Here is a 13343-nt window from a genome sequence, read left to right on the forward strand (position 1 = left end):
CAAGAAGGCCTGATTCTCCCAAAGACTTATTAACCAGATTTATTGAAAGGAAAACTGGATATGTGCACCATGCCACTCCATTGATGAGTAAATTCATTAGGGTGAGGATTCTTTGATCCTCTTCTTGAAGTATGGGAAGGTTATTACTCACGTCTTTAATCTGGGAAGAACGTGGAGATGTTCCGGTAACATTTTGCATATGGGGTTCTTCTTTCCTTGTCTATGAAAAGTCCATTACAGAATTAAACTATGAAACTTACTTTTAACTTAGTTAATACAGAGAATTCAGTGGCCATTAGCATTTACTAGTTGTTGATGCCTCTTGGTATCTCCCATCATGAGCTTGATGGTAGGGTTGGGAGGTCTCACTTCTGGGATTCTTCCAGGCATCTAGTTGAACTAGATAGCTTTTGGTCAGATTTAAGTGGGGATGGGACAGAACCCTAAGGAAAGGGCAGGGGTTGTTCCCAGTTGTACTCCCCCCAAGTTGTACCCCCCCAAGACCATTGCCTTGAAGGCAATGTAGAAAGATACTATGGTTGATGGCATTAAAGGCACCAAGAATTCCTGATGAACCTAACCCATTGTTAGGAAGGAAAGAAACAGGCAATGAAATGCAGCCGCAGGGCAATTAGACAACCGATAGACCCAAATTACAGATGTAATAAAGCCAACGCTTTCCATTTTCGCCAGGTTCAAAGACAGTCGTTGAGGGTATTTAGAGTTAAACCTGTTTTAGAGTTTCTCCTGCGGTTTATGTCTTCTCCCGCAAAACGTCAGGAAGCTACGGTGCCAGTCGTTAGCGACTGGAAGCAATTCGGGAGGCAGTCGAGGTTGCCCACCCGAGTTTAAGATAGCGATGGCAATTTCCAGATTAGGGCCAAGTCTTGACTGAGTAAGGTCTGGAGATCCCTGGAGCTTCATTGCTATTGCAAGTTTGTGCACTTTGCTCTTTTTTTTAAAAAAGAAAGGAATTTTGGACACTCGGCCATAATCATTGAAATCCGAGGGAGCACCGATTACTTTTTCAATAAGGACCGCATCACCACAGCCTTCTTCAAAATCATTACTACATAATTTTCTGCAGGGGATGCATTAAATAAGCTACAGCACCTGCCCGTGATATCAATTGCGTTTGTATCAGCCAAGCCACGTTTTACCGCTGAATTCTAACTGCCGTCTTAAATAGTTTGCGCGTGTTAGTTAGAGTAATGGCTTGGCTGAACGACTCTCTGGGTTCAGAGGAGTTCTGCCAAGCTGTTTACCCCAATTTGCGACACGCTTTGCATTCCGCGCTTTAGAGAGATTTGAGTTGTTAGAGATGTCATTTATCACCTCTTCACTGATTGTTCAGATTCCATTGCTTGTACAACCAGTGGCAGCAGTGACTGAAAATAGGAATGTGAGCTTGTGAGAATGGGTTAGAGAATAATGCTAGAGTAACCAGTCATCCCTTTTGCCCCTTTTCCAAGATAATCCTTGGGATAATTAGGGTAAGAATTCCCCAGACAACCAAGGGACATGATAACTTTGTTGACTCTTTACAGTTCTGTCCCTCTCCCCAAGCTTTGTCATAAGACAGGTTCTCATTCAACTCTTACAGTCTCTGGAAGTATTACTACGGAAGCTCTTATTTATTTTGGGTGGGCAAATATGTCTCTGAATTATTACTTATAAAATTGTCTGGCTGGCAGCTCCAGCTGTATCAGCAATTTCTCAGGAACAAAATCATTCATCTGGAGAGCTGAGTCTTTTTGTCTTAATAGAACCTTTTGGAATTGCAAATGTACTAATGGCATCTTTTGAGTTGAGCAGTTAGGCTCTCGTGGAGGAGACGTTTTTAATCTCGGAGCACTTGTGTCAAGTCTTACACTGGTAAGGAGACAAAGAGGACAAGAAATGGTCCTGAAAGAGAAGTTGGATACAGAATAGGTGAGAGGTTTGGGACTGAGGTGGGGAAGGAGATGAAAGAACCAGATAGATATGTTCTGTCATGCTTGTTACTATGCCTGGGACACTGTAAAGAAAGTACCATTTTCCTCAATCTATTGCATTCATCAATGACATCCCCTTCTCCAACCTGATGCCTACTAGATGTCCTACAGCTTCCAGAACGATGGTGCCAGGTTGGACAAACTCAATTACCCATGATACTTTAATAGACTTAATTCTCTTCTTTCTCTGTAGGGTGTAGGGTATTTTAAATCAGTTCCTCCCCTTTTATTTCAACATTTTGCATTCCTTTGCACTTTGATCCCATTTTACTAGAAAGCAAAGCAAGCGGAAGATGAGATGGGTAAACTGTGGACATTACCAAAATTCTCCTCGTGTTCTCCTTTGATCATCAGAAGGGGATAGCTGCTTCAAGACATCAGCGGCATTTTTTTAAGAAAGTGATTGTTTTCTTTAAGAATTAGAAGACTGGTTATGTGTGGCGTGATGAGGAAAAGGAGTGGTATTTCTACAGGAACCCTTTTTTAAAATTGTCAAGTGGCCAATGGATTAGAAGATACCAAACGATCTCCAGCAACGCCAGATTACTGTATTGAGCAATTTGACCTGCATTGAAACAGATTTCCCAACTTGCTCTCCTCCAATCATGGTGAGACAACTCCCGGAATTCCTGGGGGCATCTATGGTGCCTGGGAAATCTGGGCGTTATCCTACCACGATTGAAGGACACTTCATTGAGGATACTTGGCAAACCATACAGTACGTGATGTAGAGTTGTCTACTGAGGCCATGCAGAGGTATGGATTTGATTCTGCAGTTTTTTAGGAGCATACCAGCGCACCAATGCTGCATCTGTTGTTGACTCATTAAACCTGCAACATCCTTCTCCCAAGATTGCTGTGGTCTGCAGCCTCTTTTCAGAAGTGGATTTGAAATATTACATAGCCCTAATGCCCATCTTAGTAAGATAATATTCAGACCCTCTTATTGAAGGGAAAACAGGGCTTTCAGAACTCAGCAGCCAACATGTGTTTGCAACAGGATTTGGCTTCTGCCTTTTCTCTCATACTGGTTTCCAAGGAAAGGCACACCCCCACACCCCCCCCACACCCCCCCAATAAATTGTCAGTTTCTCAGAAAACGATGTTGCAATCAATAGCAGGAGCTCTAAACCTTTTAAGCTGCTAACACTGTTTTGCATTCTTGGGAGATTTCCCCTCTTTTAAAGGTTACAGCCTGCTAGCATTTTAGTTACAATTTATGAAAAAGCTCGTGAAAAATCAGAAGAGTACGACTTTACTTTCTGCCATTTCGATTAACAGATGGTTGACGTGGCTTCGGCAACGGGCTAATTCAAACAATGATACCGTCCCTATGGATTTATCTTTAAGGTTATTTAATGTAAAGTTAAGTAACGTTTTAATTGTCCACGTACATTTTAAACAAGAGCAGCCAGCATTATTCAGACAAGAAATGTCAGTGTTGGATACCAGTTCAGCTAGTTACTTTTACAATTAAATTGCCAGCTCAAATTCTTTGTGCATCTGTTTGGAAGAAGAGGATCTGCCCCTGTCATTGTCTTTGCAGCTGCCACCGACAGAAAACTGGTGGACGGCTTGGCTTGTTAGTTTTAGCCAACACAGAGATATTGGTTAGATGTTTATTTTTCATCCAAGTTATTTGACTGGAGCATCTATTTGTTGGGGGGGGGGGTCTGTTTGTGTGTGTGCTAACATACAAAGACCACACAAGGTCAAGATACTGAAAGGTCACTATTTGAGATTTTGGAGACCCTGGTTTGTTGTGTGTGTGTGTGTATCTCCCCACTTTCACCTCTTACTATCAGTAAGAGCTTTTCACTTGTGACATCCTATCCTTGCAACTAGTTCCCCCCAAAGTTGCCAGGCACAATTTTCTTCTTGTAAGAACTAGAAGAAATTCTGCTTCTTACAAGAAGCTGTATGGGGGTGGGGGGGAGAGACGTACTTTCAGACTTGCAAGTTTCTGTTAATGTAATCTTACAATAAAGTTAGTGGTAGTACTTCTGGGTATGCTTCTTGTCTGGACGACCTACTTATCTGGACTAAATCAATCTTGCAGGTCTCTCCCCCCTCACCTTTACAGCTCAAGAAACTAGGGAGGGTCCCTTCTGAGACGTTTGCCACACCCCCATTCCTTCTGCAGGCTCAGCTGCCGCTTATTCGACCGTTGTCTAGTCTGCGGCTCTTCCTCCTGTCTCCCAAGGTCATTTTCCTTATACCATGTCACCTGAACCATGTTTCCTGCCACAGCTAATCTATCCTGGTGATTACAGGACTTCCTAAGTCTTGGGAAGCAGATAAATTTTCCTGCACCGACCAAGGTTCAGGAGACAGTTGCACACTGTACCTCATTAAACATAGGTGCAATGGGCAACTGACTCCTGAATCTTGGTTAGTGTTGATGTTACTCTCCCGACATGCGAGTTAGAGAATCTTGGAAACCGGAGAGCTATTTTTGTCGAGCATCCATGAGAACTAGGACATCTTTTGAGGTGGCAGGTCGTGGGGTGGATTTGCAGACTTCACTTGGATATTTTAGTTTCGCAGGATATTGGGAAACAATATTAACGTTTTAGAGAACCATTCTAAGCCAGTCCACAAGTGTGGCTGCATTTCCCTTTTCTCAGATCTCACTTTATCCAGGCAGCTTCACTCTCCTCAGTTGGATTCCTGCCTGCCTTGGTTTCAACGAACGCCCTTTTTTCCCTAGCTGTGTAATAAGCAAATCTTCTCTTTCCCCTGATAGCCTTATCATCCTTCTTTTATATTCTGTACAGGAACACAAGTATTTCAAGGTTCATTATTTACCATTTACCATGGTTTTTAATAAGAGGATAGTAACGTCCCAGGTATGTTCTAGCTGCCAATTCTGAAGATCTTGAATCGAAGCCAGCCTGGCGAACACCGTGAAGTACACTTGATTGATGAAAGCCTTGACAAAATCATCCTCTCCTTCCCCGTTCTTCCAATTTCTCTCTTGGGAGGCATCAGAGTTGCTGTTTCCCTGTTGGACAGAATTGTCCAATTAGCCATATATCGCTTTAGATTGTTGTACCATTTTTCACTCTAATCGGATTGCACGTAAAAGGCTATTAATTACACTTCCTTTTATTAACCTTGATGCAATTACTCCTGATTTTTGTGCACTGGAATTCTACCTTCCTACAAGTTACCTTAGAGTTTCCCAGACCCTGGGGAGCACGCAGTGGAAAATCTCACCCACCTGGGTCGTGTGAGAGTCATTCAGGTGTCCAACACAGATGTCCTTGTCCTCCTTCAAGTTCTTCAGTGATTGAATTTAATGAGAATTTAATTAGAAGAATTCTGTCTCCAAGCTAGATGGGAAGAAAAAAACCCTCCCCTAAAGTTCTCTGAGAATGAGAAGATGTCCGTTCCCTCTAACTCTGCCTTGGCTTGGAGTTATGACATATAGGATGGACGGCCATCTAAGTCTCATCAATAAGTAAATAAGACTCAGCCATTTTCATAAGGGAGATGATGGCTATCATCTTCCCACAAAAAGTTGCTTTTTAAGGTAGGGGGACATCTGCCAAGGGGCTAAGCCAGCCTTCCCCAATTTGGGGTGTGTCAGCTACAACTTACACATTCCCAGCAGGGTTGCCCTTTTTTGCCAGACATTTGGGGATTATGGGTTCTGTATTCCAACATGGATGTGGAGCGCTATGGGGAGAAGGTAATGGCAAGCTTAATGGGTGTTCTTTCTTGCAGCTCCTTCAGTTACAGTCTACTGAATTAGCTGGGCTTTTCTTAAACTCTTCTTTGTTCAAGTGCCAAATTGCTAAAACATGGTCTGAATTCACCTGTCAGCAGAATTCCTTTCCGTACTAATCTGATCTGTCTGAAAGGGTCATGACAGATGAGAATCCTTCCAGCCACCATTAAGTAGTCCTATGTTTAAATCAAGCGAAATCCTCATCAGTGTTCAAATTCAGTCCTTGAGCAATCTTATCAACCAATACCAAGTTTGCTTTAATGTTATTGATTTTGTAGTTGTGGCTAATCAGACAGTGAGCTGGGGGGCCCCCGTTCTCTCATTTCCTCTCCTCCTGTCTCCACATTCATGCTAGGTTTAAAGGTGGTGAAAAACTGAAAGCCGTGTTATGTTGAAAGCAGGACTTGCATTTCTTAATGTTCAAGCGGGATTCCTGTTGTAATCAGAGCTGCTTTTAAACAGTTGTTGTTTGAATTGGTAGTTGAAGTCAAGACAGCATTATATATTTTCTGCTTATCCCTGTCTTTGTTTGTCCTTGTGCTGTCTAGGGGCATAATAAAGATTCATTCAATTCCTTCATCAACCACAGCTAGAAGGAGTTCCGGATGTATGAGTTAAATGCTTGTGCTACAGAAATGTGATCTCTTGCTGTGATTCAAGGGAGCCATAGAAAGGAGGTGGCATTGTGGTGAGGGTTGAAACTTGAGGTTGTAGAACACTCACAACCAATTAATAGCAAAATAAAAAGATTCCGTGCCTGAGAAGTTGGAATCAAGGTAGTTTCAAGTGAAGCTCAACTCTTGGTGGCTTCATGGACGTGTGGGGGAAAGCTTTTGCTTATTTCTAAACTACTGTAAGAGTCACCTCTGAAATCTTAGCCCAAATGCAAGCATTTAACAAGGGAACATATAATAAAGGTATAATGTCAAGATCACGGGAAGTGATAATTCCGTTCTACACTACACTGGTGAGACCATACCTGGAATGTGTGTGTGAGTGCCTTCAAGTCAGTGTTGACTCCTGGTGACTGCTTGGACCAGTCCCTGCAGTTTTCTTGGCAACTTTTTGGAGGTGGTTTGCCATTGCCTCCTTCCCAGGGGTGAGAGAGAGTGACTGGCCCAAAGCCGCCCAACTGACTTTGTGCCTAAGGTGGGGCTAGAACTCATGGTCTCCTGGTTTCTAACCTGATGTCTTAACGACTGTACCAAACTGGCTCTTATATCTGGAATACGGGTAGTCCTTGCCTTACAATCACAATTGGGACTGGAACTTCTGTCACTAGTGATGTAGTCATTAAGCGAGTCACGCCTGATTTTACAACATTTTTGGCACAGTTGTTAAGTGACTCTGGCTTCCCCCATTGATTTTGCTTGTTGGAAGCCCCCTGGGAAGGTCGCACATGGCAATCACGTGACCCCGGGACGCTGCAACCATCATAAATACATGCTGGTTGCCAAGCGCCTGAATTTTGATCATGTGACCGTGCAGGGGGGCACTGCGACGGTCGTAAGTGCAAGGACTGGTTGTAAGTCCCTTTTTTCAGCACCATGTTGTGAAATGTTGAAATAACCCTATTATGGTGAACAGGCTTTTTTGGTAACCCAGAGATGAGTTATTTATATTTTGAAGTTGAAGTTAAGATAAGGTATTAATAATTTCATAGGTTTTTTTTAAATGATAGCTCAAAGAAGTTTTGAGTTGAAGGAAAAATGCCAGACGAAGGCCATTGTCTTTTTAGTGTTGGGTAACATTCTGAATATTTAAGCTAGTTGGAATTAAATAGCTGCAAAAGAAGTATTAAATTGTTCTTGTTGGACGATATGTTTAAAATATTCCTGTACCAATATTTGTCCTCTAATCCATTTAAAGCAAATATCCACCTTCCTGCCACATGGATGCTTTCTAAAAGACGTAGCTAAAATACTTATTAATTGCCTTTTCCCCTGTATTTCCATGACATGAGTGACTGCTGCCAAAAATATATTGTTAACTGTAAACACAGCCTACTTCAAGAAACAGGCAGTTTAATATACCACGAATCTCAGCATGATGGTCTGTTCTCCTAAAATCCCATTTTGACAGTCTAGCATTGGACACGTTCCTTTTTCAAGTTCTTTCTCTAAAGGAATTAGTGTCAGTTTTCAGTCAATGCGCTGAAAATGTTTTGCACGGTCAGATGAGTTTCCAGTGATGGCTGCAGAGCAGATTCATGCTTTCTTGATCTGTGATTGCAGTGACATTTGACTTAAAAATAAATAAATTATAGGGGCATTAAGCTAGTTGCAGGCGTGATGTTGTTTGGCTAGGTTTATATACATGTTAAACTCGAAGGCCGTTTTAACGAAGCACAGCGAGACGGTTCATATAACAGACCAGGCCGCAAACGTGTAAAATCATATTACAAAATGGGCTGGTTTAATTAATTAATTGTTATCTCACCGAACCAAACAGACTTGCAGCCGCTCACGATAATAATAATAATTAAGAAATCCGTTGCCGCAAAGCATGTGAAGCCGAGCCCAATCCACAATAAATATTAAACAGCAACTGCTCTTGTAATTGCAACATTAAATATTAAAACGTCCATAGTAATGCCATCCATAGTAACTCGGAATCAAACAAAACACAGAACTGAAAGGCCGAGCGTGCGTAGCGTTTCTGAATCACACGTTATTGATCGAGCCGGTCGTGGTGGGTAGTTCAAACCCAGCCCCCTCGTTTTATTTTCCAATAGAAAATTGGACTGATCTGCCGTGATTTGCCATTTAAATGTTGGCCATGCAACTTGGCTCTCTTGAAAAGCAAGGGAGAAATTGCCTAAATAATAATTTAAAAAACACCTGCTTTAGTGAAATAAATAAAGTGGGTTTTTAATCATATTCTGTTGGAACATTTTCACATGGCCATGTCTTCCTTGTACACCCCCCTCCCCTTTACTGTAAATAGTTGGGTGGGTTGAACAACATGATCCCTTTCTATAATTAAGATTTGTATATTGGAGGTTGGGGAGGAGATCAAACAGTTTGAAAAATCTGAAACAGATAATTTTGTCGTTTGTTATGTAACCCGATTTAGAAATCTTGTGTTGCTTTAGTCTCTACAAGTAACTTGTTTAGGGGGTTTTTTTTAGCCGTTTGTCAGGAAAAAAATCATCTTCCACAAAATGTGCGACAACCGCTTAGTGGAAGTACTTAAAATCTGACACCTTTGTTTTGATAAGTTCAGACAGACTAGTTTAATTTTTCTACCTTTAAGAAAATGGTATGAAGGACTTTGTACTCCCTGGGGCCTGTTCCGTGGTGCTGTCATTTTGATATTTCTGTTTTCCACTATTTTGGAATAAATTAGGGAGGTTCTTAGAATGGGGCCTGTGTGTTCAAACTCTACAGAGAAAATCTACCTAACTAATCATTTACCTCTGAGCAAATTATGGTAGGTTAGCTTTGCAGATCAGCATCTCAGTTTAATGTCCTGCATAATATTTTCTCTCTAAACTTCTCTCCTCAATAATGTCTGAGATCTCTGTTTTCCCCCTCTGCCTACCTTACCTGAGCAATAACATGAGTACCTTTTGTGATAAATGGAAAAGCGTTTGGGATCCAAGTATTTTTGGAATATTTAATTGTGACTTTGAATGCATGGCTAGCTAGGCCAGCATTTCCCATCTAGGTGCACTCCAGCGATAGCTCTCATCCTCATTACATGTTGGCTGAAGATGAGAGACATTGTCATCCGATGCATCTTGAGGGTATGCCAAGCTGGACCAGCTCAATGAATTTTCACATGGCAGTAATGTCCCATGAAGCTGTAGGGGTAACCCTAAGCTTTACCCTAAAACCTTTAAACAAGAGTCCCTAACTACAAAACATGGGACCTTCTTCAAAGCAATTTTCTGAAGGTCAACAACCAGTTCTTCTCTCCATCCCCAATTATCTTAGATTCTTTCACTGCAGATATTGGAGACTTGGATTCTTAATTTCAGGGAGCTTAGAAGTCAGCTTTATGCCAGTCTGGTTGGGTTTCCATGATGGTCTTCTGAAAAATCCATCCCTTGTTCACCTTGGCAATTCATAGAATTCCACCATTATGTTTCTTTATGTAGGGAGAAGTCTTGCCATTCTCATGCCAATAATTTGGTCCAGACCGCACTTGCTTTTAGACATGCCAACTTCCACCAAAAATGTCTGCCCCTCTTCCCCCACTTAGTTCCAGAGTTGGTTTATCCTAGTGAACACAAACCAAATCTGGAAGGTGGAGCTGGTGGAAAAAAATAGACATCCCATTTTGTAAAGGAAAGCCGGAATTGAGAGTGGTGCTTCGGATGCAGACGACCCAAATCATTCTTGGCTCATTCCAGCATTTGGAGCAGGGTTTTGGCATGTGACAGTTGGTTGACCTGCTCAACTCTCTAATGACAAACTCTCTCTTCTCAAGAGGTAGTGGAGATAGCCGCTTTATAAATACTGTTAATTCTCGCCACTGGAGAAAAATAAGAGGCACGTATATGACATGTTTGTGCTTGTTGAACAAGCATGGTTTGGATAAACATGAATAAGCTCATCCGTCTACCCAACTAGAATCATGATGGTTTGGTGGTCCATTTTTAAAAGGAGGTGCTCATGTTAACATCTCTGTCTCCTCTGTTTTGGGAAATCTGTAACCTGACTATTACTTGGCTAAATGCAACAGTCAAGTCTGGTCATCCCCAGCTGATTCTCTGCAAAGAATGAAAAAAAAATCTGCCTTCTCCAAGGACCAAGTTATTGTTCCCTAACTTGATGCTCTTCAGGCATATTCAATTTTTTATTTTATTTATTTATTAAATTTCTCCCCGCCCATCTCCCCCAATGGGGGACTCTGGGTGGCTCACGCAAAACATTAAAACCATAAATATATATTGTTGGACTTCAGTTTCCATCATCTGTAGTTAGCATGACAAGCACATGTGGAAAGAGTCAACAGGTTGGGGAAGATGGTCTCAAATAGTGAAGCCATGCTTCAGATTCCATAATGCCTTCAATCTTTTAATAACAGCCTTTTCCAGCCAGTAACATTTTTGTGTTTTGGATAACAACCACCAGCACCATAATATAATCATCATCATCATGTATTTGGTGGTCCTGTTTCAAACTCTTTGAAACCGCCTGGACCATTTTTATGCTAAGAAGTAGTACACAAATGCTGTTCAGAAGTGATGACCCGAATGCACTGAGCAAATTTGGCCTCGGATATATGTGGTCTTCCTTCTGAGATTCTAGTGTTCTCAATTTTTGGAATAGAATTGGGGGTGAAAAATAATTGCAAACATTCTTTTGGCCCAAGCAATACAAGGGCCCTCTATCTATTTAAAAAGATATACCAGAATATGTGCTTTTAAATAATTGTCACTCTCTGCCAAATATTCTGGTTGCATTCCAAGCAGCACCATGCTCCGTGGTACTTTTTCACATTTTTGTTCTTTTAATTAACAAAGAATTGCTCAAGAGGGGAGGATGAGAGCTACGGTTCTCCCACATCAGTTTCCTCCTTCTTTGCCTTTTTCTCTACCTTTCTGAAAAATCAGGAGTTGAGTTTATATTGTTGTGTTTTTTGGGGGGGGGCTTCTGAGCATCATGCATGGAGTTGAAAAATGAACAGCATGTATCTTACAAACCGTGTGGGAGAAATGAGCTTTCAGCGGCGCCTGGGCTGCTAAACATAACGCTAACACTAGATCGCTGGACGGGGTCCAGCTTTTAAAACAGGTCAGGCTTGAGAACAGAGCCATCTGTCCAGTGTAGAACTGAAAACCATCAACGTAGAGAATGTGTTGCTTTCCTGCAATCAATTTAGGGATGTAGAGGCTGCTGTATACGCGGCGTTACACAGTTGTCCCTACGAAGGATTACGAATCTTTCTGCACAGATGAATCGATGCTTTCAGAAAATCTGCATCGAAGTCTAACGCGGGCCTTGAGCAACACATTCTGTTCCCTCCGAGTAAAGCTGTCCATCTAAATGCAATAGTATGTCAAACCTTTCTTTTTTCTTTGGCAAAAGCTGTGGGAGATGGCTATCAAATCTTTCTTCCCCTTGTTAGCTGTAATTTTAATTAACTTAAATTTCTGGCTGGTTTTTTCTTTTTTCTTTTTGTAATTGATTGATAGGTCTACTCTCCTACCCCACACTCCTCCTGGGGTCTTTCTGTTTTTGAAGGGCATAATTGGCTGGGTGAGTCCCTAAGAATGCTGTTATGATTGCTGGATAAACTTTCCAGCTCTTTAAATAAACACCAAAATGTAGGCTAGCGACAGTACGTGTTTTCTTGGTCCACTGCCCCTGGAGGACCGTGCTCCAAGCTGACTACTAAGTAATCTTTCTAAATCCTTATTTTCACTTACATCTCTTAGTTGACATTCTGTCTCTGCTGATGGGACAGATGGTGAAATATCTTCCAGCTGAGGTTCTCAAAATATATGTTTGAATAATCTGCATGTTAATGCAAAGCATGCTAAGGAAGTAAATTTCTACCACATTACAAAGCCATTTTGTTTGAAAGGATACCAACTTAAATTGTGGAGCTCTGGATGGGGATCACCCCATTGGGTGCTAATAGTTGCATTTTTCACAACCCTCAGAAAGAGCCCAAGTTCCCCCACTGAATAATTCTGAATTGATCCCCGGCTGACTTTTTCTTTTATGTATAATGCAAATTGTTTAGTCATTGTAATATGTGTCTTGCTTTGTAGCTATATAGATGACGTGATCAACCGCATTGACCGAATGTTTCCTGAGATGTCTATCCACCTATCCAGGCCAAATGGGACTTCTGCAATGTTGCTGGTAAGTTCAAGCTGAGTTGTTACTGCTGCTGCTGTCGTTGTTTATAAACCTTAGTGGCCTACTGGTGTTGTTGAAAGTGTTCCTCAAAATGCACGGGGAGCCATATCCATTGATGCGAAATGATATTTCTGATGCCTATTGAACGTGCATCAGAATAATCTATGCTATTTATCTGAGATAAATAGATATAAATGCATATTTATATCTATTTCTTTTCATCTTCAGGCAGTTTTCAGCAACGTTTGTAATAGGCAGCAGATGCCTAGACTGCCTGGAACACAGTTTTATTAGAAGATATAAATGAGCTGAAAACTTACGGTAATTCTGGCATTTCCCAAATCCCATCGATTCAAAGGTTTCTATATGCAGCCGGTCCTATGTGAAAACAATGGTCTCAAGAAAACCATTGGCACGATACTCAGGTCTGTCTTAGAGAGAGTTACATCATAGAAATATATTGTGCTTTAAGTACCGTTAGATAAACAGTAATCCGATGTTTTTCTACAGGGAATTGGCAGGCAAGGTCCCCCCTCCCAGCCCCAATCCATCGATCTGGTAGATTTACAGAAGAATCTTAAGTAGGCTGAAGAACAGTCTGGCTGATTCCCCACTTATCCAAAATCATGCTGGATCTCACTGGTGAGAGTGAAAATTCTACAAAAATCCTTCTGCCAAAGAGAGGGGTTTCCCCCAACTTTTCCCCCAGCTTCTCCCCACCTCTGAAATAGCTCTTTTAGGAGCTGCTATTCAGTCACTTGGGGACAGCAACAGCCTCTGCCTTGGCCCAATTCCTCC

At 41.6% G+C, this 13343-nt stretch overlaps 1 protein-coding gene across 1 annotated transcript in view; it reads left to right on the forward strand.

The window, feature by feature from the left end:
* MED27 (mediator complex subunit 27) overlaps positions 1–13343 on the forward strand; it is a 104063-nt gene that overhangs the window by 49248 nt on the left and 41472 nt on the right. The window contains exon 4 of the mRNA XM_088147064.1: positions 12455–12548. Coding sequence (XP_088003190.1) covers positions 12455–12548 — 94 coding nt within the window. The remainder of the gene's footprint in view (positions 1–12454; positions 12549–13343) is intronic.

This window comes from Python bivittatus, unplaced genomic scaffold (genome assembly GCF_059951505.1).
Source record: "Python bivittatus isolate LINGU-HERP-01145 unplaced genomic scaffold, Pbiv_v1 ctg000160_np1212, whole genome shotgun sequence".
Classification (NCBI taxonomy): domain Eukaryota; kingdom Metazoa; phylum Chordata; class Lepidosauria; order Squamata; family Pythonidae; genus Python; species Python bivittatus.